Source organism: Anomalospiza imberbis, chromosome 16 (genome assembly GCF_031753505.1).
Source record: "Anomalospiza imberbis isolate Cuckoo-Finch-1a 21T00152 chromosome 16, ASM3175350v1, whole genome shotgun sequence".
NCBI classification, from domain to species: Eukaryota; Metazoa; Chordata; class Aves; order Passeriformes; family Viduidae; genus Anomalospiza; species Anomalospiza imberbis.
Window position 1 is genome coordinate 14,409,457 of NC_089696.1, and position 27,922 is coordinate 14,437,378.

General features: G+C 46.7%; 1 protein-coding gene across 4 annotated transcripts in view; it reads right to left on the reverse strand.

Moving 5' to 3' along the window:
• Positions 1-1,203: 1,203 nt before the first annotated feature.
• The window catches only part of TOM1L2 (target of myb1 like 2 membrane trafficking protein), a 56,850-nt gene continuing 30,131 nt past the window's right edge, over positions 1,204-27,922 (reverse strand). The window contains exons 8-16 of one of the 4 annotated variants that reach the window (XM_068207217.1): positions 27,246-27,379; positions 24,654-24,702; positions 23,698-23,821; positions 22,772-22,889; positions 20,442-20,517; positions 17,283-17,348; positions 9,618-9,677; positions 7,089-7,125; positions 1,204-6,557 (exon numbers count right to left, since the gene is read on the reverse strand). In XM_068207217.1, the coding sequence (XP_068063318.1) occupies positions 6,409-6,557; positions 7,089-7,125; positions 9,618-9,677; positions 17,283-17,348; positions 20,442-20,517; positions 22,772-22,889; positions 23,698-23,821; positions 24,654-24,702; positions 27,246-27,379 (813 nt within the window). In that variant the 3' untranslated portion in view covers positions 1,204-6,408. Of the gene's footprint in view, positions 6,558-7,088; positions 7,126-9,617; positions 9,678-13,340; positions 13,365-17,282; positions 17,349-20,441; positions 20,518-22,771; positions 22,890-23,697; positions 23,822-24,653; positions 24,703-27,245; positions 27,380-27,922 lie in introns of those variants that run through there. The other 3 variants (XM_068207218.1, XM_068207219.1, XM_068207220.1) reach the window with 3 other exon arrangements.

Here is a 27,922-nt window from a genome sequence, read left to right on the forward strand (position 1 = left end):
GAGCCCCCAGCCCATGGTGGGAGTTCGCACGGTCGCTGTGGGAGCAGGCCGGGAGAACTCCATCAGGGTTCACAAACCTGGGGAAGCCATGCTCAATTTGGGGAGTTGGATCACCAGAGGCTGGAGGGGCACACGTGGGACAGGCAAGTCCCTGTGTGCTTGTGCTGCTCTTACACTCTTCCCTTTCATGCACTCTGGCCTCTGCTGGAGGCAGAATTTGGGGTTAGAGGGGATCTTTCCTTCACGAGTGTAACTGTGCGGCTGCAGAGGACAATGCGCTGAAGCCCCTGGAAGGAGCGGCCCCCTGCTCCCACATCCCGCACTCCCACAGCCCCCGTTCCCACAGCCCCTCCTGCACAGCGCTGGACATTTCTGACCCGGTGCTTTTTGTGTGATTCTGCCCTGTCAGGGCAGCAGCGGCTCCACACCTTTCCCAACAGATCCAGGGCAGGAGCCTCCCTGAATGTATCCGACATTGAGCCAGGCACATGATCAGTCAGGGCTAAACAAGCTGGGGCAGGGTTGTTTAATGCTAGTATGTACCCTGTAGGTATTCCAGCTATTCCACACCCCCTTACCCAGATTTAAACAATCAGGGCGAATCTCCACGTGCAGAACAGAGGGCAGCATTCAGCCAGCCTGGCTCGGTTTTGGCCCATGCCACTTCTCTGGGGTTCCTAAGCTGGTGCTCTTCCTTCTCTGCCTATCAAACCCACCATTGTAATGGGGATGTTGGAACAAATTCCTGGCTGATGAGTCAGGAAAGTGACCCTTGGATGGGCTGGGAACATCACCCATCTCTTTCCAGGTCAGCAGGGTGGTGACCCACAGTTGCCCTCCAAGGACTATCAGTTAAGCCCTGCCAGGTGGGCAGACATCCTACCGAGTATCTAGGTTGTCACCCATGCATCTGCCTGATGCCACCCTCAGAAGATGTGCCAGAATTTAGTGGGACACGCATTTAGCAGCACTGGCAACACAGCACCGAGGGCAGCACGAGCCATACGCAGACACAAAGAGCAACTGCTGGGGACAAGCCTTCTCCCAGTGGGAATACCCAGGTTCTGTCTCCTGGAGGAGAACGAGGACTCCCAGTTTTGACATCTGGTGGGTACCCAAGGGCTGCACATGTCCCCTGTGCTCAGGCCAGGCAGTGGAGCCAAGCGAGTCCCCAGCTGAGAGACAGACGATAGCACCCCCAGCTCACACTAATAGTGTATTTATTGGAGTATCTCACATGCAGGAACCAAGGAGATGATTTCTGGAGCAAGTTAAACAATGGCAGATTAATACAGTTGTCTCGTCCTTAACGGAAACGCTTTCTACTTGAATACAGTGATGTTTTAGTGTTGGGTTTCTCTGCTGCTTGTGTATTTTGTTTCTCCTTACGTAGACAATCTCTTTAAACAGTTATGTCCCCTTTCTCCCCCTACCCCATTCCCAAACAAAAAAATATCCAGTATCTTCAGTAAATAAATATTATCCACTTTTATCTGGAAAGCCTACAGCTGTAATATACAGAGAAGCTATTACACAGGTTACGTTTGTAGGGTTAACAACAGCTCATAGGAACATGTAGGGAATGAGGAGCTCGTACTCATAAAAACACGGAGCAGGGTGGGAATTTTGGAGTCGTGCATTTGCCATGGGCTAAAGAGAACCAGCACCAGAGCTTGGTGCTGCTCAAGGCCAGCTGGCTCTTGGTGACACACAGCCTCACCTCTCTCCAGGTGAGGAGGAGGTGTGTGGAACCTGGGGCTGGAGCAGGCAGGCACAGCCTGCTCCTGAGGCTGTGGTTTGGGATGGACGGGTGGGAGGTGCCGTGTGGGCACCTCGACTCCTTGGCTGGTGGGAACCCACAGCAGCGGAAGGGTTACCTCCAACACAGCTCTAAATCCACTCACTGCTTCACTATTTCCATAAAAATAACTGTTCTGAGCTGTATTTTTCCAGGGGAGGCTCTGCAAGGCTTGTGGTCAGCCCTGAGGAGGTAAACAATGACGGAGCTGGATGGGGATGGACGGGAATGGAGATAGCACAAGCAGTTCCCACTCCAGGGCTCCCAGCCGCCGCAGGAGACTCAACAACTCACTGGATGAAAGTGAGTGTTGGAAATCCATCTTGTCTGCTCTCCTGGGCTGCACATCCTGTCCCTGTGGGTGACATCAGGGGAGCAGGGCATAGAGGAGCAGGGACAGGCTGTGCTGGCTGGGAGCTCCTGCACGGAGGGACCATCACCCCTGCCCTGGGCCTGAAGCCACGGCCCAGATCTGTTCTTCCACCACTGGAGGGAAACATCTCGCCACCACAGCCAGCTCCCAGTCCTCCATTTCAAAGTGGAAACAGCCAATGTATCCCATCAAAAAATGCTGAATGAAGTCAAACAAACAGAAATCCTCACTAAAAAAATCCTTCAGCTTGGAGGAGCAAGACCAGCCCTGGGAATGACAGAGCTGGTTTGATCAGCACATCCTAGAGATGGAGGCTGTGATAATCAGAAGGGAAAAGGTATGTTGGAGGCTACGTGAGGGTCCCAGTATGGACCAGTCTCACCGTTTATGCTGTTCCCTTTAAGAGACACCATGCTACGTTTTTATGAGCAGTTCTCCTATGAGCCTTACCTACACCCTAAACACCCTAAATGACTGTACAGCACATTGTTATCTATTACACCTGCTGAAGATGCAGCTGAAATCTACACAGAACAATTTAAAAAAACCCAAAACCCAAAGGATATATTTAAATAGAAACCATTGATTCCTTACATCTCAGCACATGAAGAGTTAACAGAAGAGGTTAAAAAACACACTGGAAAGAAAATATATAGACAAAATAAATATTTTAACCTAGAACAGGGCACGATTAGACCTTACAAAGGACCCCGAGAATAATTTAGTGTCATTGAGTGTCAAGCTGTGATTCCTAATATGCCTAGAAAGCGCTGGGATGTTATTTCTTATGGAAAGTGGATCAGGCTGCAGCTCCATCCCTGTTCTCCCAAGCGTTGGAGCCACGCGAGTCCTCTGCCCACCTGCACAGAGGAAGCACTTAAGAGTGAAAGCGGAGGAAGGATAAATCGAGAAGTTGGTCTCCTGAAGTGAAAAACCCCTTCCCTTTCCCTCAAACAGTTCCCACCGCTCTGGTTTTCAGCAGACCACAAGAGGACAGGGAAGATGAGAGATCCTGATACAGGACATTTGGGAAGCTCTAGCATAGCTCTTGTATTGGTTAAAGAAGGTTTGGGCTAAACCACCTGTTCTGCCACACTCTGTTCCCTTTGGTGCTTCCAGCCCTGAGAGCCAAGCGTGGTGGATTTGGGCTCCAGATCCATCCCGGGTCTTTCCATAAGTACATTTCCTCCCTAGGAAGACATCTCCTGGGAGCTGCCCTACTTCCAGCAAAGCCACCACTTGTGCTGGTGGCACCTGCCACTCCCCGCAAGCAGTGCCACGGCTTTCCAGAGGACAATGTGGAGTGTCAGCAGGGACCACGGGTTGCCTGGGGCTGCACAAACCAAAAGAGCCCCCTGAGCTCTGCCAACACACGCTCTGTATTTTCCCCCCAGCCTTCTCATTCTACCTCTTTTCCTCCCAGCTGGAGAGAGCAACCACCAACAGCTCTGCAGAATCTTCCAGAAAGGGACCAGATTTTCCCTAGAGCAACACCTTGGAGGTCCCAGGACGGGTTTAGTTTGACAGAAAAAAGCATTAAAAGCACTGTTCCCCAGCACCTTTTGGCTGAGGGGTAGGGGATGAAGGGCCAGCACAGCTGCAGCAGTGGGACGCTGCGGGGGCTTGGTGACAGTGACATCCGTGCCACTCTGCACCATCTGACAGTGTCCCCGTGCCTGAGCAATGCGATTATCTCCTCTGGCTTGGCAGGGAAGCTGGATTAACATGCTTAGAATCACCTGATGTGGCCATTTACAGGGTCAATGTGTTTCAAGGATTTAGAAGAGAAAATACACACTTAAAACACCCACGGAGCTTTCTGCATTGACAGGAACACCAGCAATTCATTCTGCGCTGGCGAGACTGCTCGGGCGATCACCAGACGCCGTCTGAAATCAAATCAGCGTTGCCACAGAAGATTCCTCAGGTTTCTGGGAGCTGGTGGCCATATCTGATGTGCTGCAGCAAGCTGGCAGTGCCAATCCCTGAGCATTGGGCTCACCTTGTGTTGAGCAGTGAGGGCAGTGGGTGAGAGCAGGAGTGTGCAATGCAGCCAAGGCAGACTGTTCCACTAGCCACGGAGAAGATGGAATGGGAGAGAGCCTCTGCAGACCCACACAGAAGGGCTTCAAGTGGAGAGAAGGCCAGCAAGTGGGGAGAAAAGCTTGATCCTCAAGTTGTCTCCATCCTTAAACTGGTTTTGCCTGTCCATTTGTAAGCCGTGCTACACAGAGCAGTGATGAAGTGTCACACCAGCACAGAGGGGTGGCAGGACAGCCCTGCCTGGGCCCAGCTACATATGCAGGGATCCTGGAAGAGGCTACAGGCAGGGCAGGACAGAGAAGACGATGAGCAGGGAGAGCACAGAGTGAAACCTGACCTGGGACGGCCTGGAAATCCTGCACCAAACAACATTTCCCTTCAAAGATTAATGTGTCCGCTGTCAAAGTCCATCAGCGCTGCAATCAGGCATTTGGTAACAGGCTTTGTGTGTCACAACGTCCCAAAGGGGGTGGTCCTCAGAGAGTATGGTATGGGCTGATAAAATGCTATGCTCAGATAAAAGCTTCTATCACTTGCCCTAGAACAACTTTCAAGAGAGCTTGACACACATCAGCATCCTGGGAAGCTCAGACATGTCAGGTCAGATGGAGGCTGCCTAAGCCGAGAAACACCCTGAGGAAGAGGGGCTGGAGCCTGCTGCTTGCACGGGCTTTTAGCTGATGAAGTGCCTCTCTGTCAGGATGGGAGACTCTCCTGCCATGCACTGCTCAGCTCTCTCTTTGATCCTGCCATCCTCCACCACTGGATTCCTCCCAAGGAACGTGCTGGGGGACGTGGCGATGGCTGGAGCTGCCTGCTCCAGCTCTGCCTGTCAGCCCAGCAAGGCAGGCACACATGCTGGAATCCCTGCTGGCAGCCCCAGAGGAGCAGGAATCCTGGCCATGCCTCTGGCAAGCAAGGGAATATGTTTGTTTGCACAGAGACTGCAGCCCCGTAGGAGCCGGGAGTTAATGAAGGGCAGAGGGATCAAAGGACATTCCAAAAATTACAAATAACATGGTCACAATCATTTCAAGACTTTCTCAGGCCTAAAACTGGAAGGAAATGAGGAGTTTCACCTCCAGCACAGGCTGGCACAGCTAATCCCTCCATGGTAACCACTTCCCTCAGCGTTCCATACAAACCTCTGAGGTTTGCTCTTTTCCTCATCCCTACCCCCAAGAACCAGCATTCTGTCCTACCAGGCATGGCAGGGAAACCAGAAAGCTCAATTCAGACCCAATCCATGAGCAAGTCCCATCCATCTGCATGGATGTTTACACCAAATGTAGAGCTCTAGAGTCACCAAAGAAGGAATCTAAGGTAAGGAGAAAATAACTAAGCTATTTTAAAAGGCAAACACACCAGGAAAATTCCTGTGTGAGAATGGTCTCCCAAAGAGCGAGGCGCTTCCTGTGCCATCGTTACAGCATCCATTTAGCCCAGCATTTTCCATCTTTATCAACTGCCAGAGCGACTGGACATGGCCAACAGACTGCTTCAAATTAGAGCAAGCCCAGATAAAACACAAGGCAAAAAATACCCTGTGAGATTTAGAAATGAAACGCCACAGAAAGTGGGGAAAAGGGACTACCATATGGTACCAGGAGATGTGTGAGTGGGAGAGTAAAGGATTTTAACTTGTAAAGCACATGTTGAAAGGGGAACAGTTGTTCCTTGCTGTCGAATCCAACACAAAAGCCAATACATTAACATTTTATCTAAAAATAAAGACACACTCCTCCTGAACATTCCAGCTCAGTCAATTACATGCTGATTGACAGAGCCGTCTACTTGGCAGGACCTGCCTACAGAAGAGGATGATCCCTACATAAATTGAAGGGCAAGGCTGCTCTCTTCCCCCTGGGCTTTTGTTTCAGCCCAGTGTGACGTACTCGTGCATTCTGAAGGGGTTTTCAGCATCAAGAGCTGGTTTTGTGCAGCTGGGACAGGAAGGAGGGGATTAAGCGAGTGCTGGAGAATCGTGGTCTGGCAGGAATAGTGTTGGATTTAAATAGAAAGAGTCAGCTTGTGGGGGTGGATCATTTGGGGAGGGAGGGAAGGAGAAGCAAACTATGGAATGGCGGGGACGGGAGTCGTTGTTAGCCAAGGACTGAGGGAGGACAGAGTGGCCGTGCGGCGACATTCGCCGGCGGAGCACAGGGGCGGGAGGAACGGCGGCTCCGCGCCACCTTCACAGTGCAAAGAGGGCGTCCTCCGAGCGCTCCTGCTTTTTCCTGCTGGAAGGATTTGTCGGAGGGGTGGGGGCTTCCAGAGGAGGGGATGGCAGATTGGGAACCATCTCCGCCGCTTTGGCTCGCTCTTCTAAAAATTTGTCAAACTCTGCAATGTAAAAACAGAAGGAAGACAGGTAAGAATGGGGGCCGTGGGTTTGGCCCCAGGGACAGAGGTTGGCAGGGGCTGAAATTCCAGGGCTTGGCATCCTGTCGGGCTGTGTTTGCAGGCACAAATAGTGGCACAGCCTGACTTCCTCGGGAAAGGGTACAGCCGTCCTTGGAGACACCCGAGCCCAGGCAGCAGCTGGAATCAAACCCACACTATGCCACCGGCTGTGACAGAACCAGGGAAACATCATTCCAAAAGGCTGAGCAGCTTGGGGACACATTCCTGCTGGCACAAACACAGAGCACAGCCAAGGAAGATGGCAGGGAAGCACTTCCAGCCAGGAGGGCTCCCCACACCATAAATATGAACCTTTTCTTGTGAAATGCTCTCCTCCCGCCTTTCTGAGCAGAGAAGCATTTGCTGGGGAACATCAGGCTGGGAGAAGGCAGCATCTCAGCAGGGATCAAAGCAAATTCCATCTGAGCACTAACCTGAGAATGGCTCAAAGCCAGGGGCATCTCTGCTTACCTTCACTGGTCACTCCTTCTTCCAGTTCGTTGCCTTTCTGCAATGGGAACAAAAAGGCACGTGAGCACAGGCAGTGCTTCCCCTTCCCTGTCATCCCCTCCATCTTTAATACAAATGGACAGTTTCCACCACTTGTTTCCACATATTAACCATGGGAGCAGGGCGACCTGGGGAAATCACAGGGCTCCCACCTCGGGAGGCCAGTGGGGACTGACATTTCACTGTGCTGCAGAGCAGGAGGATGAGCACTGAGGTGCTTCTGAAGATTGCTGCTGGACAGCTGAGCTTTCCCTGTTGGATCTGAATGCCAGTCCAGTGCTGTTTACCCTTCAGACAGTAATTCTGGTCCAAATCTGAGCTGTGTGAGTCACACACACACTGTACCAGATGGCATCTTTTCTGTCACACAGTCCTTTAAGAAGTCAGGACTGTGGTTTGCATTATGTCTTAAAGTAAAATGCCCTTTTAGCTGACAAAGGACACCTGCAAAATTGTATGGGGTCAACATTCCTCCTGTGAGAGTCCGTTTTAGGTTTCAAACAAAATATAGCAGCTTTCCTGTGCCCATGCTGCACAAAGACAAGACCAGGGTGAGCTGGATGGAGGATACTGACAGCAGTTAGTGTTTGTCCATCAGAATCAAAGGCTGGGAATGCCACAGGGTCACTGCATTTCCACCAGTTTGTGCATTTCAATGTGCTTTTCAAATAATGAAATTAAAAGTCCAGGCATAGCCATCCTTGTCAATCTATCAGGATGTTTAAGATGGGTAAAAACACTGGTTGAAAACCTCATGTTTAAACTGCTTTGAAAAAGTAAAGTATTTGTCTGTACTTGGCTTCTTTACCAGGGGTAGGGCCTCACATTTTGGAGCCTGAGCATCTCCTGGCTTCCTACTGCACTGAGGTTTCCAAAGGTTCACACAGCAGCCTCTTCACAGGCAGAGCTGCTGTTTGTGCCAGTGTACCCCAAAAAGGGTAAGGAAATACCAGTTATCCAACCTAACCTGCAGCTTCCTCGCCTGGGAAGTAGAGAACTGAAATGAGCTGCTAACAAGACAAGGAGGAGGGGACCCAGAGTAAAAACAAAAATCCAGTCCAAATTTTCACAGGCTTCTCTCTGCTGCACCCACATAGGGATGGGATGGGGACCCAGGGACATCCCCAGGCTTGCTCAGGCATTTCCAGGACACTTCTCTGCTTTGTTCCTTCTGAGCAAGTCTGTGCTGGGGATGACAAATGCACAAAGCTACCTCCATATCTCTCCATCAGATCTTCTCTCCCTCTAAATTAATTTAAATGGCAAAGACAAAAGTTTATTGGTTAAGCAGAGTGGACATGCTACATTTACTGTATTTCTTTAACAAAATGAGGCCAGTTTGTAATTAAATTTGAAAGTGACTCCTGTACCGAGGCCTGACAAACCTACCTGCAGCTGGAACCCAGTGACATTTCAGAGCCAGCCAGTCAGTCTGCCAAAATCAAACACTGAACCTGGAATCTGTTTAAGCATTTCAGGCACCTCGGGAGAGCCGGAGAATTTTCTTCCTTCCAGTACAGCCAGCTCCTGCAGTGCCAGAGCGCAGGGCTGACGTGCCAGAGCACGCCTGCAGCTCTGCTGAATCCCACAGCTCCCAGCTGGGAGCTGAGCAGGCAGCAGCAGGGGGCTGGGGGACACCCTAAGGAGTTGGGAGTTTTCTGCCTCAAGCTGGAGGAATGGAACCAGATGATCCTTGGGGATATGGTGAGTGCAAGTTGAGTTCACTAAAACCATGTTTAAAAGAACAGTGTGGACACAACCCACCCCCCACCCCCCAAAATGCACTTGGTTGATTTGAGTCATATGCTTACATTGAAAAAAAACCAAAACAGAGTAAATGTGTACTAGTTTATCCTGCTTAAACCAAATGTGTGTTGGGCAGCAAAACAAACTCCAGGGTGAAGGCAAAGCTACTTTTAGTTCTGCTTTTTGTTTGTTTATTTAATAATTACTAGACAATAACCATTTAGGAGAAAGTTATAAACATTGAAGAGAGACTGTTACAAATTTTTATTATTACTATTATGAAACATGTCAAGATTGCCTGCCAGTTTAACTAAGACATCTTGGTTTGAAGGGAATCTACGCCCTGATCCAGCATCTCTTAAAAGCATGCCTCAGCATAAGCATGAACTTACATCCTGTCTAAATAATGAAGCTTTAAACATGGACTTTAAGTCTGGTGCAGAAAAATTCAGCCCATGTTTAATGCTTCCCTATTTGAGGATCAGAATCCCACATTTTCTGGAACATGTGCTATTCTGTGATGTTCACATGGAGAAGGGAAAATAAAACAGCTCAGACAAAAAGTGTTTTGATTGAATTGCTGAACACGACCCTGACTCCTCCTGCTTAGATATTCCCTTCAAAGGGAACCAAACTCTCTGCTTGGGAAGTTTCACTGCTTCCTGCTATGAGAAGTACCAGGACCTCAGCAATGCATTGTAAGTTACCCGTGCAAGTGAAAAATGAAAATATAAAGAGTCTCACCAAGTCGGTACTGAGCCACTCCTCAATGTCATCCATGACAGAGGACTGTGCAACAGGGATCTAGGGAGTGCAGCGAGAGAACAGCAAGGCAGGCAAAAACCAAAACACATCCACAATCATGGCCACAGAGCGATGGAAAACGCCAGAAATAAGATTAAAAACAAAACAAAAACAAAGATGTAAGATGTGCTGGAAAAAAAAAAAAAGGCAACAAAATATAAATGGCATTTCAAATAAAGAAACAACTTGGAAAGGAAATTATGAACAACAAGGCTAAAAAAAAACAGGAGAAAGATTATGGGGAATGATGTGACTGGATGCCAGCGTAAGATGAGTAACTTCTCGACCACATATTAAAACCATCAAGATGGACTGATGATTCTAATCTTGATCGTGAAATGCTTTTAAGGGTAGAATACTGGATATCAGTCAGGTTTTGAAATGTTACATTTACACCTTTTGTTTTTTAAAATGGGTATTAGCCGCAGCGAAGGGTTAGAAAAAAAGAGGGGCTCAAAGTTTTTAGGCAACACTCCTATGAAAACAAATTGGTTTTCTGCGCAGGTGGAGAAGTCAGAGCCCAGGGTACAGTCATGCTTCCTCCCAGATCCTCCTCCCACCACACCACTAAGCCCTGGCAAGCCTTGGCACAAGGGTTTAAAGCAAAACTATCCCAGCTCCCAGTTCCCACTCCTCTGCCAGAGGTGACCTCGGCAGCAGAGCCCAGCATGTGCCAAAGGTGAGGGAGGAAGAGGATGGGGCAGAGAAGAAGAGGACAGCCCCAGAGCTGCAGCAGGGCTCTCCAGAGCAGGTCAGGCTCCAGGGATAGTTTAACACTCAGGTTTGGAAGGTTTGTCTCTGCCCCTGCAGTGGAACTGGTCACAACACCGGTGTGATTACACCAGGCAGCGCAGAGGCAGCTGAAGGGCAGCGATTTCACACAGTGCTAAGGGAACTGGGTCAGCAAAGGGAAATTACTGAGTATTAGGTGTAGAATTTCCTGACTCAACTACACTGCTTAAATACAACCGAGGCCTGCCGAGGTAAACAGGAAAACACCACAATAGATCTCCTAAGGACAACCTGAAAAATAGCTGGAAAACAATGTCAGACATGCGAGTTCCAGGCCAGGGCATGGCAGCGGAGCAGCAGGGCTGGCAGGGAGGAGACCTGGCACTGTTAGAGGGAGTCTCCTAGGCAGAAAAGGTGTCAGGGGCTCTCCACAACTTTGCCTGAAACCTCTCACAGGAATTGCCCACCCTGGAAGTGATAAAAAACCCTGTGGATGTGGTGCTTTGGGACATGGCTTAGTTGTGGCCTTGGCAGCGGTGGGTTAATGGTTGGACTTGATGGTCTTGGAGGACTTTTCCAACCTTAATGCCTCTGTGATTCAATAAGAAGAGCTGGAAGAGGCTCTGCAGATGCATTTCCTGGGAAATGTAGTTTTCTCAGGCACTTCTAGCAGGGGAAGATGGATAGATGCTGGATCACAGAGGCTGAGGCTGTTTAGCAAAGCTCCTCAGGAATTTTTTCACAGAATCAAGTGGCCCTTTGTACTGAGGAGGCCAGTTAAGCCCTTACTTGAGGTGAGATGTGCTAAAGTGGGTTAGTTGTGTCCAAGAACTGGAAATCCAGAACTCAATCCAAAGCATCTCCCCCAGCGAGCAGCACCAGGAAGGTGGCTGGGCTCTGACTTGACAGGTTGCTGGACAAAGTGACAGTTCCTGGTGTCAGAGGTACAAGGAATCGTTTTCCTTCCAGTGAATTCATAAAGATCCCAAACAGAAAATAAATTTCTGCAGTTTCCTCTGGCATGGGCCAGATTTAGGATAAGGATTTAGGATTCCTTTCTGATTTTCTGAATCATGCACACACAACACTATCACAGTGAGCTGAAGCTGCTGCGAGCTGGCCCAGATGGCCACTCACAAGGGAAGAGCTCTAAGCACCTTCCAACACTGTTCCTTCCCAAGGACAAGTTGCATCTTGTAAAACTGTCTCCTTGGTTTAACAGCTTTATAAAATACTAGCTTCAGAGATATAAATTAATGATTTTATTCAGCCTACAGCAACATAAAACCTACGGCAGAAGTTGCACTGCTGCCTCTCTCCTGTGTTGCTTAACACTGTGGAAGGTGCAGCTCTGAGCTGTTAGCTGGTTGCAGCTCAGAAAGGTGCTCGTGTTTTTCTAAGGATAAGAACATGTGTATGGGAGGGAGGAGGAAAACAGCTGGTTTGTTTTTCCTTTTCTGTGAATAAAATTTACAGGAACTCAGGGCGCTCCAAGAAAGTTGGAGGGGGATTTTGGATAAAGGCCTGCAGTGACAGGACAAGGAGGAATGGTGGGAAAAGGGTGGATTTAGATTAGATATTAGAAGAGATTATTCCCTGTGAGGGTGGGGAGGCCCTGGCACAGGTTACCAGAGAAGGGTTGTGGCTGCCTCATCCCTAGAAGTGTTCCAGGCCAGGCTGGATGGGGCTTGGAGCAACATGGGAGAGAGGAAGGTGTCCCTGCCCATGGCAGGAGGTTGGAATGAGATGATCTTTTTTTCCCCAACCCAAACAATTCCAGGATTTTATGATTTTATCAATATAAGAGCAGCTGTTCTAAAAAGTGTGGCAGTACTGTGCCACTGTATTAGAAGGAACAGCAGCTCAAATCTAGATTATCCTGAAAACATGACAGATGACTGATCAAGTGCTGAGAATCACAGGACTCTTGAATTTGCAGAAGTCCTCGAAGAACAGCTCAGCAGCACAAGGGTTTGTGCTGTGGCACTTTGTAAGAATTTTTTAAAATTAAAAAAAAAAAAAAAAAAGGCCAATAAAGGAATTCTACTTTCAGCAAGAGCTACTTATAACAAACAAACAAAGCCCTCAGAAGTGCAAGAGCACTTCTTGCAGAGAAGCAGACAAAGCTGTAAGATAAACATCTGAGTGTGTCAGCCGTTTGCTATTCAGCACTGACCTTTTAAAAAGCTTTCCCTGTCTCCCAGCACACCCACAGAAGTGTTGAGGGTTGGTATCTATTGCTCCTTCCATGCACAAACTTCCAGTTTACTTTCCTAAGACTCTGAGCCCCATTTCCTCATAAAACATGGGTTACATGTGTCAGGTTTAATTTGTTCAAGAATAAAGAGGGAGGAAACTCTCAAAGAGCAACTGGAAGCTTTAAATTATTTTAACGATAACATTGTACCATTTATTTTTCATTTTAAACTGAGAAGAGAACATACAGAGAAGGTCAATTTTTGCCAGTCAGTTGGGTACTTGGCAAATCTTCCCCTTTCAGAAGCCCTAAACTGAAAAATGTGCAGGGGAATTTTGTTATAACTAACCCCTAAATCCCAGCAGAGGCAATGTAAAAATAAATTAACTAGTTTACACATTAAAAAAAGACAACAGTTTCTGGGAACAAGCAGCAGTGGCAGCCACAGACTACATGGAAAAAACTCTGGAATGGGACACTGTCTTGTTGATATTTTGATTATGCAAACTTCCATGGTCTAGTGAAGCTTTCAGTCTTGGCAAGAGAGCTCCCCAGATAGCACAGGCTGCAAGAGCTGTTTGTATAAAGATATTGTTGTTTTTTTTTTAAGTCTATACTTACAGTAAATGGAAATTAAGTCACAAAATATTTTTGGGTACTTCAAGTAACTGGCTTTAATTAAAAACTGGTCTGATTGTTTAAATTCCTTTTTAATTTAGTCTTTGGAAAATCCTACAAATGGGATCATCTCAACAGTCCTGAAAGAGAAATGGAAAAGGAGGGCTGGGAGAACAAAAGTAAGTGCTCAATCCCACAAAACCCACAGGAACCTGGAAATCAAGCTCCTACTTATCTAAGCTAGATTGTGTTGATGTTCTCACTAGCAATCAAAAGCCAAAGAGTATTGCCAATATTTTTCCTCAGAAGTCATAAAATCCAATATTCTACCCTTAAAAAGACGGTTTAAGGTTATTATTACCACATTTTATTTCTATTAAAAATGATCCCACTGGAAAAGAAGCAGGTATGAAATGACAATTCAGGTCTCTAGGTGAGCTCATTAATGTTCTTAAAATGTTTAACAAGGTTTATGCTAATTGTTGCTAGACTACTGCCTTATAATAGCTTAGTTAATTCCACTTCTTTCTAGATGTTTAACAAAGATGACACCAGTTCTTGGTTAGTTGCTCCTCACTCCTCCTTGCTGCTTAGCAGTAGTAAAGGTCTGTCATTCCTACAGCAGCACTAGGAGCTAGGCTACTAGCAGGCTACTCCAGCTTACTACTACAGCCTTACCATCTATTTAAAGCTGTTGTGATCTTGAAATAGCTGCTTGGCCTCAATACCAGACCACGCCTGACTTTAGGTGTAAGGATTAAACGAACTCCTTGCTTCCTCAGAACTGTGCTTGCAGGGCCGGGCAGGCAGGAGCTGGGCTGCAGCTGCTCCCCAGCAGAGCCTGCTGTGCCCAGGCTCTGACAGGCTGTACAACAACCAGCCCACCTGCATGTGACAGGCGTGTCCAGGCAGTGCCAGCCCTCGCTGACAGTGACACCAGGGATTGGGCTGTCCTGGCACAGCGCTCTAAAAACACCACAGCTGCCTAAGGAGACCCCCGCGGTCTTCGGGTAAGGGGAAGCACCTGCTTGCCTTCAACAGGGAGAGGGGTCCCACCACATGGAAGAAATGAGATCTTCACGTGTCTGGTTTAGGGCTTATCCACCATTCAAGCACTTCAGTCTCCAAGATGATGATGATGTTATTCAACAGTCTCATGTTACCCAAGTGATTTCCACATCTCAGATCCTATCTCTCTCTTGAAGGCACATAGCGGCATCCCACTTGGTTACTAATTAACAGAGGTTTCATTTAATCTTTACTCACCTATCTTTCCTACAAAGAGGGCTCTCCTCTCTAGCCAGGCATGCTGCTGGCAGTCAAGATAGAGTGCTGAGTGGTGTTCATATCAATTTCTGTGAATTCTGGTTCAGTTTCATCCTTCCCCAGCCACTGTCCCAGTTAATGTCCTGACATGGTGGCTTAAGCAACACCTACTTCTCACTTTCATAACAAATAACCCATTTGGTATGTGAGTGGGTTGACAGATTACTCTAAGAAAGGAATATATTAATGCAAATCCAGTAGCTGTTCAACCTCATGAGAAGGGAACTGAGACTACCTGCACTAAAATGTGGCTCTGTGGTAAATCTGTGCCTAACTGCTGCTGATACGGAGCCCTGTGTGAGACCTGCAAAACCCTGACCTCACACTGCAGACAGATCTGTCACTGAACTGCCCACCTCCCATCCCTCAGCCATATAAAAACCAGAAACATTTTCTGCCAATGTCATTTTATCTACTTTAGTTTTGTAGGTAGAGCTGGGATGGACAAAAGTGTGGCTTGTGTCTGTCTCCATGGTTCTGGCATTGTCTTGATGGCAGAACTGAGCCACAGGTTAACTGGAAACAAGAACAACAACAACACTGCCAAATTCACTTGGAGAGGAGAGCCAGAGACTGCAAAAGTGTGTGGTGAACTGGGATGCAGAGAAATGGAGTGGGAAGGACTAAGCCCAAAGCTGAAATATATCACAGTTTGTACAGAACAATATCAGGTTGTGAGGGATGTGAAAACCACTCTGGCAGGTGGAGAATTCCTTCCGAGTGGTCTCAGTGTTGTACAAGCTCAGGGAACAGCAGTGTCAGCTCACCCCTTTCCTCCTCAGCAAAGTACAAAAAGTACCCCACAGAGTGGGCACATCAAGTTCATACCTGGGGTTCTAGTTATCCACTGGCATTGTGAATGCTACAGGCCATATTAATAAACACTGTTAAGAACTACAGCCAGTTAAGAGAGAAACAGAGTTAATGATTAGTTTAGTTTTATTTTAGGTATTTCTCTCTCGTATTTAGCATACAAACAAGGTGACAGGTTTGTAAGAGCAGTGACTGGTTGGACAGCCAGGCCCCCTTCCCTCCCCAAATCCATATGCCTCCATGAATGCTGCAGTATCCTTTTTCCAGACTGAATAACCACAAGCCAATGAAGGAATATGCTGTTTGCTTTTTTAATAAAGCAGTGGTGTGAGTGGTGTGAACAGCAGGGGTGCTGATTTCATGCTTCCCCGCTCTTGTAAACAGTGGAAAGGCAAAGAAGAAGAACTAACTCAATCACTGGATTATTCATTATGGATGAACATCCAACAGTGGCACAGCACATCCCTGGCTGCAACAGAGCCACTGAACAGTGCGAGCCTCTGTGAGCCACAGCCAACAGCATCAGAGGCAAAGCTGATACTGCTGCTCATTTTACAGCTTTTCACCCTCACCTTGTGAGCTGTGGGTGTCTGACAGCACCAAAATGACACTCTGGCTCCCAGGGACAGGTACCCACAGTGGGCTTATCCACGTGTGTGAGCAGGCATGGAGCTGCTTTTGGGCAGGCAGTTTCATACAGCACCTGTCCCATCACTGTGTGTGCGCCAGCTGTGCAAAATTCTGCCAAATTTCCAAGCTGGCCCTGAGAAATAATCTGAATTAGCCCTAAATCCAGAAGAATAAATGCAAGTGTTTCACAGAGTAGATACTGCACACTCTGGATTTTCTAAACTTTAAGCTTTCTGGGATGTTTCTCTTTTTTAAACACTTGGCAGCTTAGTCTGGGACATTCAGGGCTCTCCCTGGAGTGAGACATTCCTGTTCCTGGTGCCCAGCCCCACATGCTGCACTGCCAGCACACCCCAGAGCAAAGGGAATTCTCCCTGCACCTCTCTGAACTCAGCTGCAGCCAGAACTGTCTCAGGAGGATTTTCTACAGTTAGGTCACATTATTGGTACTAATCTCAAACACTTAAAATGATGGATTACATTGTCCAAAAAAAAAAAAAAAAAGGTCTTAGAACTTGGCTTTAAGGCATAGCTGAGGGTATTTTTCCTTTCCTCTGGCTTCTGCACCTAAAGCAAGCTTTGAACTTCTCTCTGCAAGCACATTGATGAAGGACAACTTCAAACAAGGTCAGAATGTGCACAGGTTCAGTGATCTTCAGAAGCCTGATTTTATCAAGGCACTGGCATCACCAGACATAGGAATTAAATCCTTAAAGCCAGAAACACTGTTGTACCTTTTGGAGCCTGATTCCTAATGCCAGTGGGGTTGAAGATGTCAATCTGGGCAGCAGTTCTCCCACTTCCTTCCTTGCATAAAGAATGATCCCTACATTACTCAATTCAACTACATATGATCCTACAACTTCCCTAAGTTTATTCCAGACCATGAAGCTAAGCACTACCAGAAAAGGCTGCTTTACAAACAGATAGCAAGTGTCCTCTTTATGAATAAGATCCATGAGACTTGTGTTTATCCCTCGAAAAGTGGATACTGCATAAATAAATCAAGACAGTAGAAGGAACCAATTGGATCCCCAGGCCTCTTCTTAAAGGTGACGTGGGATCCTACAAATGATTCAGTGATTTACAGGTCTTTGTGCTGTATAAACCAGAAATTGGTGCAAATCTTTCCTTTGGCCCAAGTAATGATGCAGGTGGGAAATAAACTCCTTGTACTGTCCGATTTCAAGCGGTTCAATAGGGCAGGACGAGAGGTGAATGGAGGATGGTTATTCTAGGTCAGGGACTGGGGTGGGCAGAAGGAATTGCTTCACTGGTGAAATCCTCACCATTCCTTGTGTAATTAGCCACTTGTCTATGGGCTCCATGTCTGAGTTCCCACCTTTACCTCTCCTCTGTGTTGAGAACAGAAAGGTCCATAAAGAGAGAAACCACAGCAACAACCCGTGATAAAGTAATAAAACAGTTAAAAACTTCACATACACAGACACACATACACACACAGAGTTGCCTACAGTAGCTTCTGGCAGCAGCTGTGTCCCCCTCTGCCTGCCAGCTCTGTCCATAAGGAGACAGACCTCACCCAGAATTCTGCACTTCCTACAGACAGTTCACAACATTTTAGCACTCCCTCCATGATGTCCTTAAAAATAAAAATAATGATAATAAAAGAAACCAATCACTGGCTAGTAGTGAGGCTGATGTTTGTCATCTTCTTAGAAGAAGTGAGGCTGTACAAGCTACTGCAGTGAGGCTGCACTGGAAACTCTCCTGTCACAGCCCGTGGAGTCCCCCTTGTTTATGAAGCTGTGGGTTGCAGCACACCCTGCCCATGTCCTTGACCTCAGCAGACAGACTGTGCCCCACACAGACAGCACAGCAGCTCTGCAATGGTGTTGAGTGCAGGGAAGTCAGGGTAGTTTGCTGCAGTGTCCTGGCAGCCTTTCAAACTGCCCCTCTTGAAAAGCGCAGAGGTTAAAGGACTGCTGATGCATCCAGCTCCCCTGAGCAGGCTGCAGACTGCATGGCACAGCACCACAAACACTCTAAGATGGTTTTGTGTCCTTCAGCATCTCCTCCCTGAGCCAGGGTGGGATGCAGAGCCATCTCCAGCTCTGGAAGGGCTTGCCTGGGCTCAGCAGAGTGCAGTGGCTCCAGCCCAGAACTGGGTGAGCTCAGCAGAGAGCCACCGGTGTGTTATGTACATCCACACAGATACCTGCGCACACAGGACACCTCTCCTATCCCCATTAATACAGGTAATGGAGAATCAGCTGCAATCTTTTATGTCTCATTTTATGAGGGGAAAAAAATAAAGGGAAATCATTCCAATTTCATCTACTCTCTGTGTAACACTGGAAAATTGTTTCTTGGACACCTCTCTTCCCAGTTGTGATCATGCAACAACTCAGTGGCAACAAAAGCAATTCCCAACATGGAAAAGCAATATTAAGAAAACAGTGTATTTTTAGCTCATCTTGTTTCCAGCTGCTAAATCACATTAAAAGACAGCTAATGCCACGTGATCAGCCCCGTCTCTGCAGACCATTCTGAGAATGACTGCATTAGAAACGTCGGATGTGCTGAATCCTACCACTGGACAACTGTGCTGGAATGAGACGTGTGTGAGGAATGTGTTGCAAAGCTTTTGGCTCCTCCCCAGAGCTGTTCTTAAATTAGCTGTACCCAAATTAAAGCCTGTCTTTTCGTTTACTGAGCACTGCCAGTTTTTTGCTACACATACTGGGGCTGGTAACTTTAGGAGAGTTTAATTTTTATTTCCTTTAAGAAGAGACACCCACAAGCCTCACGACAGTTGAGAAAAAGTGTTCACCAATTACAGAGTGACTGCATTTCAAAACAAGCTCTTCTGATTACACATTACAGTCTCCAGGACCTTTGAAAAGAGGCTGAAAGTCTCGACATCTCATAGCCTCAAGTTCCACAACCCGTAAGGCATTTACCCCAAAAAACTTTGACCCTCAGATGAGCTTAGCCACAGCCCTTTGAACTGACAACACTTGGGGCAGAGCAGCAGCTCTGCTGGTGTGGATGACACGTTGTGCTGGTGCTTAAAGCAGAACAGGCTGGGAACAAAAGTGTTAATAAATAAAGACATGACCCTGAGGCCACTGGGGGGAATACAGCCCCCTTGGCCAGCTAAATGCAAGCCCCTTGCATTTGGTTAGCCAGGAACAAAGAGCAGAATCTCAAATCATTCCCCAGGCCCTGCCAATAACAGCTCAGTGATACTGGGGGCTTGGGATGTCACACTGGATTCAGGAATACCTGGGAAGGAATATTTCTGCCCCTGCCTCCTCATGCTTCCCCTTTTCCCTCAGTTCTCTTGCCATGAGTTTTTGTGGGGCTGAGCTCCAGCTGGTCATGGGGCTGACCCGGGTTATAAACTGCCCTTCCTGCAGAAGGACAGGGACAGGAAGGGCAGGTAGGTTTGTGGGGTGGGGGATGCTCTGTAAGAGCTGAGGGCCTGCTCCCACTGAATGATGGCCTGGACAGACAGGCAGCTGTGATCTGACCCCAGCTGGCTCCCAGCACAAATTCTCCCTGGCTTGGAGCACAAGCTGCCAGGCATGCCAGCTGCCCAGAGCACTCCCACTTCATGAAAGAACCAGGGTGGGATCAGCCAAGGCATGGGGAGGCAATTCTCCCCAGTGAGAGGCATGTGCACACTGCATTGGCTCTCCCATGCTATGCTGGCTCTGCCGTGCTCCCTAGTGGTCATCACAGCCCAAAATTGGACTGGAAAAGGCTCTGAACCTGCTCCATCCTCTAAAAAATTACACACAGCTGCGTACAAAAGAGCAGCAGAGTTTTTAAAAGCAGGGTGGTAGAAAGGGGTCAAGGGATGATCTGAAAGCTCCTTCACTTCTGCCTTCACTGAGGGATGCAGACAAAGCTGCCCAAGCTCTCTCACCTGTGTTTTAAGTGTCAGCTGCTGCGAGGTGACAGCACAGGGGGCTCTTCTGCCCACACAAAAGAGCAAGAGCCTGCCCTGGGCACACAGACCAGGCAGCAAGTGAGGGCAGTTATGGCAAAGAACGTGAAGCATTAAAAGTCTGCATAATTTCTCTCCCTGTAACTCGTTTGTGTATCCATGCACTTGGAGCAAAGTCTAGTAAGTAGATGAAGACTTTCACAAGCAAAACCAAACCAAGCCAATGCACATCAGTGTTCACAGGATATTCCCCACTTGATTCTTCTCAGCAGTGATTCCAGCCAAAGAGCTGGACTCCCCAGACAAGCTGCAAGGACACAGGAGAATTTACCCACTATGATTCTGAAGTCCTTTAGACTGAAGGGCAGCATCCCTTTAGACATCATTACTGAGCAAGCACTTGCTCCCAGATATCAATTTCAAAATAGCCATTACTACCACGTTGCTGGAATCCAGAATGAGAAGCTCAGTCAAAGCAGCTGCCTCCAGCTCGGATTCCACGTGGATAACAAAACACAGAGCTGTGACCTACCCCTCCCGTGTTCTGTTTCCGAACATCCAGGGCAGATGCCAGTCCTTTGACAGCCTGTGGATCCTCATACGTCACGCTGGAAGAAAAGAACAAACCACACAACTTAGCAAGAAAGTCCAGCAGTCATCCATGAGCAATCATGGAATCACAGGAAGGCCTGGGTTGGAAGGGGTGTTAAAAGATCATCTCATTCCACCTCCAGCCATGGGCAAGGACATCTTCTGCTACCTCAGGCTGCTCCAAGTTCTGTCCAACCTGGCCTTGGACACTTCTAGGGATGGGATAGCCACAGCTTCTCTGGGCAACCTGTGCCAGTGCTTCACCACCCTCACAAGGAAGAATTTCTTCCCAATATTCAATCTAGCCCTTCAAACTCAGTTTGAAGCCATTCCCCTTTGTCCTGTCACTCCAGACCCTTGTAAATAGTCTCTCCTCATCTTTCTTGTAGGCTCCCTTCAGGTATTGGAATTAGGTCACTCCAATCCCTTCTCTTTTTCAGGCTGAACAATCCCAGTTCTCCCAGCCTTTCCTCATAGGAGAACAATACTCTGGATACCCTGATTTGCTCCCCTGGGAACCAGAAAGCACATTCTTTTTCTTAACAAGACTTGGAGGGTACTGTGTGTACCCCAAGAAGAGGGTCTGTACAAAGGCCACCCGTCAGTTTTGGAAAGCACCTTGAAGTAAAGAGAGTAAGATCAGCATTATGAAAGGCAGGCAAACAGGTCACAAGGCACCCTAAGAATGTCCAAGAGCAAGTGGGGGACTGTGAAAAGAGGCCTGACTGCAGATTATGTTCAACAAAGATTTGGAGATGACATCTGGAAGCCTGACCTTGCTGTGTGCATGAGTGGGGAGGCAGAGCGAGACTCAAAGAGAGATGAAATTATGCAACTGCAGTGAAGCAGACAAAGAAATGCACTATTTACAAAGCTGTTAAAAGCTTCTTAAACTGCAATGCAAAAGGGACATGTAGCAGTCAGGTGACAGAGGCAGCAGCAGCATCTCACAGAGCACAGTGGTGAACCATGAGCTGCAGCAGACACAAACACGTGCCAGTAAATCAGCTCCTGGGAGGGGCTGCCTGAGCAGGGGGAGCCCTCTCTCCTCCCCTCCTCATGCTGGCTTCTCCCAAGCTGTGAGCACAGCACCCAGAGCTCTCACACCCAGAGCTGTCACCTACACACCACAGCAAGTCACACTCATGCCTTTCCTCCTCCCCGCTGCTCTGTTTATACAGCGCACAATCCAAGGAAGACAGAGCAATCCTCCCTTGTGAAATCATGGATGATCTGTGCTCCTTGTTCCATTAGGTACGGTGTGGGAAGAGTAGTTTTGTGCTTCATTTAGCACAAGATACAGAGGGACCTTGATTAGATCTCTCCTGCAATGCATCTCCTTTCTAACTGTACATTAAGGCTCCCAGCCCAAAATCTCCAGTGGTGGCTTATCCCTCTACATGACAGAATTTCTTCTCAGCACTGCTACCATAGCTGAGGCAGTACCAACAGCTATATTGATAATTGCAAATAAAAGAGTCCAATAAATCTGTAGGCTCAAGTTTTCGAAATTTTTGATAAACTATTTAACAGCATTTCTTAGCTTGAGACAAGACATTGATGATGTTCTGACTACTTCCTCTAACGTCTGAAGCCAGGAGGCAAGAAATAATATATGAAAGAAAAATACCTGAGTGTGTCTTTTATTGAATATCACTTGACAGGGATCAAAGGATTTCTTAATAAGTGCAGAGATTTATTTTACATTAAAATAATTTGACCTGTTAAATGCCCTTGAAAGTGCCAGATTTGCAGCTCTAGAGATACAAGCCCTATGCATATAAACAAATTAGGGGTAGCATGAAGCCAGGCAAGCTACACTACTTTGACAGCCTGTGAGAGTCTGACTGGGGCCAAAAGGAGAGTTAACTGGATGGCAATTCTGTCTCCAAGCCTTTGATGACAGTAATTCAGTCACCGAAGTACATCCATGACCTTCAGGTGAAGGACCCTTCTGCTCCTGTATCTCAAACACAGGTGGATGGGATGACGAGCCTTTAGGAGAAGGCAGAAGTACGGGCAAGCACACTTCCAAGTTTCCAGTGAGCTCATTAACTAAGACAGTCAGTACTCAGCCAGTTTGCTCTGTCCAACAGCAGGAACTTCTCCACTTGCTCATATTAATAACAACCAAAAGGATAGGGGTTGGATTAAAAGCACGAAAACATACACCAAAACTAGTTTTTCAGTCTGAAGTCAAGAAGTTTCAGATTTATGCCCTTAGAAAACAGCAGTGCCATGACTCAGTGCTGAAGACCAACTCCAACTTACTTCTTTCGCTGCTCAGCCAAGGAGCTGCCTCTTGTCTGTGCAAACATGTCAAAGTCATCACGAGGATTACTGTGCTGGAGGGAGCTGAGTGTGCCACTGACACTGTTTGTGCCCAAGTCTGCAACCAGAGGAGAAAAAATAGTGAACCAGCGAAATAACAAACCATATTGCAAACACCATCATCATTAACAGCTGCAGCACTGAGTTTTGTTCAGGAAAGGCTGGAGGATGCTAATCATGTGTTCTTAAAAGAAAAATGTAGAGATGATCTAATTCATCCTGGAAGCAGAACTCCATAAATGCTCGTCATCAAGAAGCCAGCATTTGGGAATTGGCGTGAACCGGCTGCCAATATCCTGAGATATTCTGAGTGACCACTGAGTGGTCACTAACACTGTCCAAAATTTTGGGCATGGACAGTACTTTTCTCCACAATGTTTTCTCTCAGTTACTGACTGTGAAACCAACACTTTCAAACAAAGGGATATGGTATTGGTGCAGTGCTGAAAGAGGTGGAGAACCTTCAGTCAAACCCAGCGATCCAATCACACAATCTTTGGTTTGATTTAATGCAAACCACCTAAGACTTTCATAAAACCTTTTACCCAAAGGTTTCAAATATTATTTGTAGAAGGGGAATCAAGATCATCACCAGACTGATTTCACAAAGAACTATAACTAAGCAGAAATAGAAGTAGTAGTACAAGTTCTGCCACGAACAACAACCTGCACCCTCTCCATCACTCTTCTCTCTGATTAATAAAGCCCTCCCTTTGTGCCAGGCTGGCTCTCAATTGCAGACTGCCACAGTGCAGGAGAGTGGGAATGCCTTCTAATCCTCCTGTAAGCCAAATACCCAAACCTTTTGGAGGCCACATGGCAACATTAATGGGTAGAGGAGAGCATGATCTAGATCAGGCACTCACCAAGCCCTGCAAGCTGTGAAGAAAGTGAAGATGGAGGTGCTGAGTTTCCAACCATTGGGCTCACCACAGCTGGAGAACCAGGACCCAAATCTATTAAATTATCTTCTGTCACCTCATTCAGTACCTGTCAGGACACAAGATACACAGAAGTTACACATACCAGAAATTTCTTCTTGCAGTGCAACATTAAACATCACAATTTTCCACATTAGGTATAAACTGTTTTCAGAAACAAAACTTCTTTGTTGTGACTAAAGTGTCAATACAGAGTCTTTGCTGAAGTTTGCATCACACTGCAGAAGTGGTAAAGCACAGTAAACAGAGGAAATAGTTAGGAATGCAGAATAGAAAACATAATAGAAGTAAAGATTCATCATGAACTCAGATGTTGACCACTATAAAACAACTACAAAAGAGTTTCCATTTAAAGAATAATTAGAACTCTTCAGCTTGGAAAGGGGCTGCATAAATAGGAGATGAGAGTGGTTCTTAAAATTATGATTGGCAGGAAGAAAATTAACCTGAACAGTGGTATGTAAGACATGGTGAAGAAAAATTAGGTGAAGCAAACAAAAACCACTAAGTGACTTGATCAAATGTAAACAAAATATTTGTTATATATAAATGCAAAATAAATATGTAAAAATGTATAGTGAAACTGTGGAACTTATTGTTTAAGGACAGTGTGAACTCCTAAAGTCCACACAGACTCAAAAGCAATCAAAAAAGTTAATAGAAGAATGAAAATCCATCACGGATTGTAAACACAGAGATGTTTTACTGTGAAGTGACTTCCTGAGCTAAAAGTTGTCCCTTGGGATTTGCCACATTCTTACTTTTCCTGGCATCCACCATTAGCCAGTAGAGGCAGGACACAGGGCTGGGCAGCTACAAGGTGTGATACTACTGATAGTACTACAGCTGGTATGAGAGAATCAATGGAGTCAGGTACTTACTCCATTGCTGGCGTTCTGTGTTGAGCGTCCCGATCTGTATCGTTCAAATCTGTTCAGGGGAAAAAAAAGAAAATCCAACATGGATTATCAAAGCCACCAATAAATAATAAAAAACATCAGTTTATAACCAAGCCATGACATGCTTGCCACTGAACTTAGTTTTCTCTGGCTCCAAAGGGAAGCCTGAAAGCTTTAACTCCAAACCAGGACAAAGGCAGGATTGCTGAGAAGTTGCACTCTTGGCAGAGGTAGATTTTAAGTTGACTAATCTGATCTTGCAGCTCAAACATGCTTGAAAAACACTGCAGGATTTGTCTTTTGGTTGGGGGGGGGGCGTTTAATCATTAAGTGCTTTGTGACAGACTGTTGTGTGAGCCAAGGGACAGGAGGAACTGTAGCAAGATCGATGCTCACAGCTGAACAAGCCAAGCACTGCAGCTCATCTCACTCCCACTTACCAGCTCCCTCTTGCTGCAATAATGTAAATGAGGAGCCACATGTGTGTGGCACAGCCCAAGTCAGGCACATGTGGCATGATGGACAATTTAAGCAGATTCACTGCTTAAAACAACCTGAGTCAACTCAAAGATGGTCACAGCCTATGCTCAAATAGGTTGGTACTTTCCAACAAGGAAAAGCAATGATGTTGGATAAAACCTCCATACTTCTAAGGAGAAGAGTCAGGTTAGCCAAGCTCTGATCTCTTTATTCTGTGCATCTGGGACCACAAACCTAAACCCAGCTTTCATGAAAGTCTTCAAGGCCAGGCTGGATGGAGCTTTGAGCAACCCGGTCTAGTGGAAGGTGTCCTCACCCATGGCAGGGGGTGGGATTAGATGAGTTTTGAGGTCACTTCCAACCCAAACCATTCTGTGATTCTATGAACTCAAAACAGCAGGGGAACTACCTGCTCCCATGGCCTGTCTGAGGCCAGTCTGATCTTTCTTACCATGGAAAAGCACCATGATTTCTTGGAGGTTTGAATTTTTCAAAGTAGTTTCAGAAGTAGTCTCTCTTTCCAGCAAAAAGCCCAAAATATTCATATAATCCTACGGGTTTTCTCCCAGATGGACAAAATAAAACAGGGAATGTCAAGCAAATAAAAATGTTTTCTTAATGTAACAGAGGAAAATGCAGACTTAAAAGGCAGCAAATCCAAATTCAGGCCCAAATTTCAATTTTAGGAAACTGTGGGTGTTTGCTATTACTGGAAATCCAACTCCCTTTGCTGGAAACCTAAGACACCTCCCACCTCATTTCTCACCAAAAGGCTTCTGTTCATTTACATCCCAAGGCTTCACAGCAAAGGCCAGAGCTCCTGCTTGAGTCACTGACAGAGCTTGGTCCCTGTGCTAGAAATCAGCATGATGGATGTGGAGCTTTAAGAATAGCAGAGGAGGAACTGGAATGTATTGAACGCTCAGACCAGGGCAGCTATTCCACCACAAATGGCTTGCTAACATCACTCAGCTCCCCTTTCATGAATAATCACTACAAACACATCAGCCACAGTCAGCAAAGTCGCAGATGGGGAGAAATAGAAAAAATATTAAGGGTGACCAGACTAAACCTCAGTGATAGTTACACTCTGCCACTTGTAGAACCCTGCTTGTGCATGAAACACACACCATTTCACACAAAAAGCCAGCGTTTGTTTCAAAGTTTGCCCCATCTCCTCTGAACGATGAAATCAAAGGCAAAATCGAGGGCACCGAGTCGTCTTTGCAGCCTCTGCCGTGACAGCACAAATTCACAGATCTAGAGTCTAATTTATTTTTAAAGGCTTGAGAAACAAAGCCCTGTGCTAAGAGCAAGGAACAAAGGGTACTCTTTGGTGCCTCGCTCCCCAGGCCTGTCATTAAGGGGAAGATTAAACTTTCCCAAGACTGCAGCATCACGTGTCACCTCCGGCAGCAGATGTGCCTGACAGCGCCTTTGTCTGACATGTCCAAAGTTCTGTGCCCCAAGTCCTGTCCCTGGGGCTGATTCCTGCAGACCAGCTCTTTGAAACATTAGCTCTGCACAAGACAGGCTTTTTTTGTTTTTCAAGATTTTAAGTGTTACTTAAAAATAAACCCTTTGCATGCACGATGCTCCCGCCCACCTCAGGCAGCTCCCCTTGCACCAGCACTGGGACTGGAAAGCTCAGAGATCAGAGGGCAAAGAGAGCACACGGGAGCCTCCTTAAGCCAGGAAGCAGCACAGAGATTTGTGCAGAATCTGGGCTAGCAGGGGAACCAGTGACTGTGGCTGTGCTATTTTTGGTCCCAAGTCCCTACACCTGTACAGCCCTGCGCAACAGGGACTTGCAGACTCAAGCATTTTCACAAGATTGCATTGCATTTTATGGATATGCCCCACAAAAATTCAATACATAGTAAAAAAAAAAATCATAGTATTAAAAGAATCAACTGAAACAGGAATGTTACCATAAAAGGCCATAAAAATACTGTGTAAATGGTCCCTGTGGTTTGGCTCTCTGTGTCATGTTAGACCCTTGGCCCAGAAGGCCCAATTTCACCAACTGACCTATTTTATTCTTATGTGAAAACCCTGAATGAATGCAAATGCTTGCTGGGAGAGATGCCCCACCTTTCATATCGGAGGAAGACATTATTTAAATCATCATTCACGTGCAGCAGCTCCTCTGTGACTTCTTCATTGGACACTCGTGAGATAAGCTCCACAATTCTCTGCTGCATGGCTCTGCAGGTTCGGTTCAGTTCCTAGGAGGAATGCATTGTGCACACACAGTCTGATAAGCAACAAGCAATAAGTAGATTTAGTTGAGCTCTGTTCACAGCCAAACATATCCCCCAGCTGAGAAACACTAAGACAAGTTTATCTTTGCATGATTAAATGTCACCCAAAAGCACATCTAATCAAACGCCCTTCAAGAGATGATGGCATAAAACCTTGAGAGCCTATTCACAATTCAACTTCCTGATTCTTCTTTAACTCTGAGCACTTCAGAAAATAAATATCTGTATTTTAGTCATCTGTTTTAAGAATAAAACATGTTAATACAACACCTTCCCAGAAGAGAGGTTTCAAGGAAAATTCAATCTGCTCTTTCTGGCAGTATCATCCTTAAAAACTAAATTATGTGGATGGTGGAACATGTGGGGGAAAAAAGGTTCATCAGGGCTACCACAAATACTAAGTGTGTGCTAGGATGAAAACTTACCAACTTCAGGGAACATGAGGGTAAAGACAAACCAAGGAGCAGGAGCATGAAAAGGTGAGTGTTCCACACACCCCCCAGCACT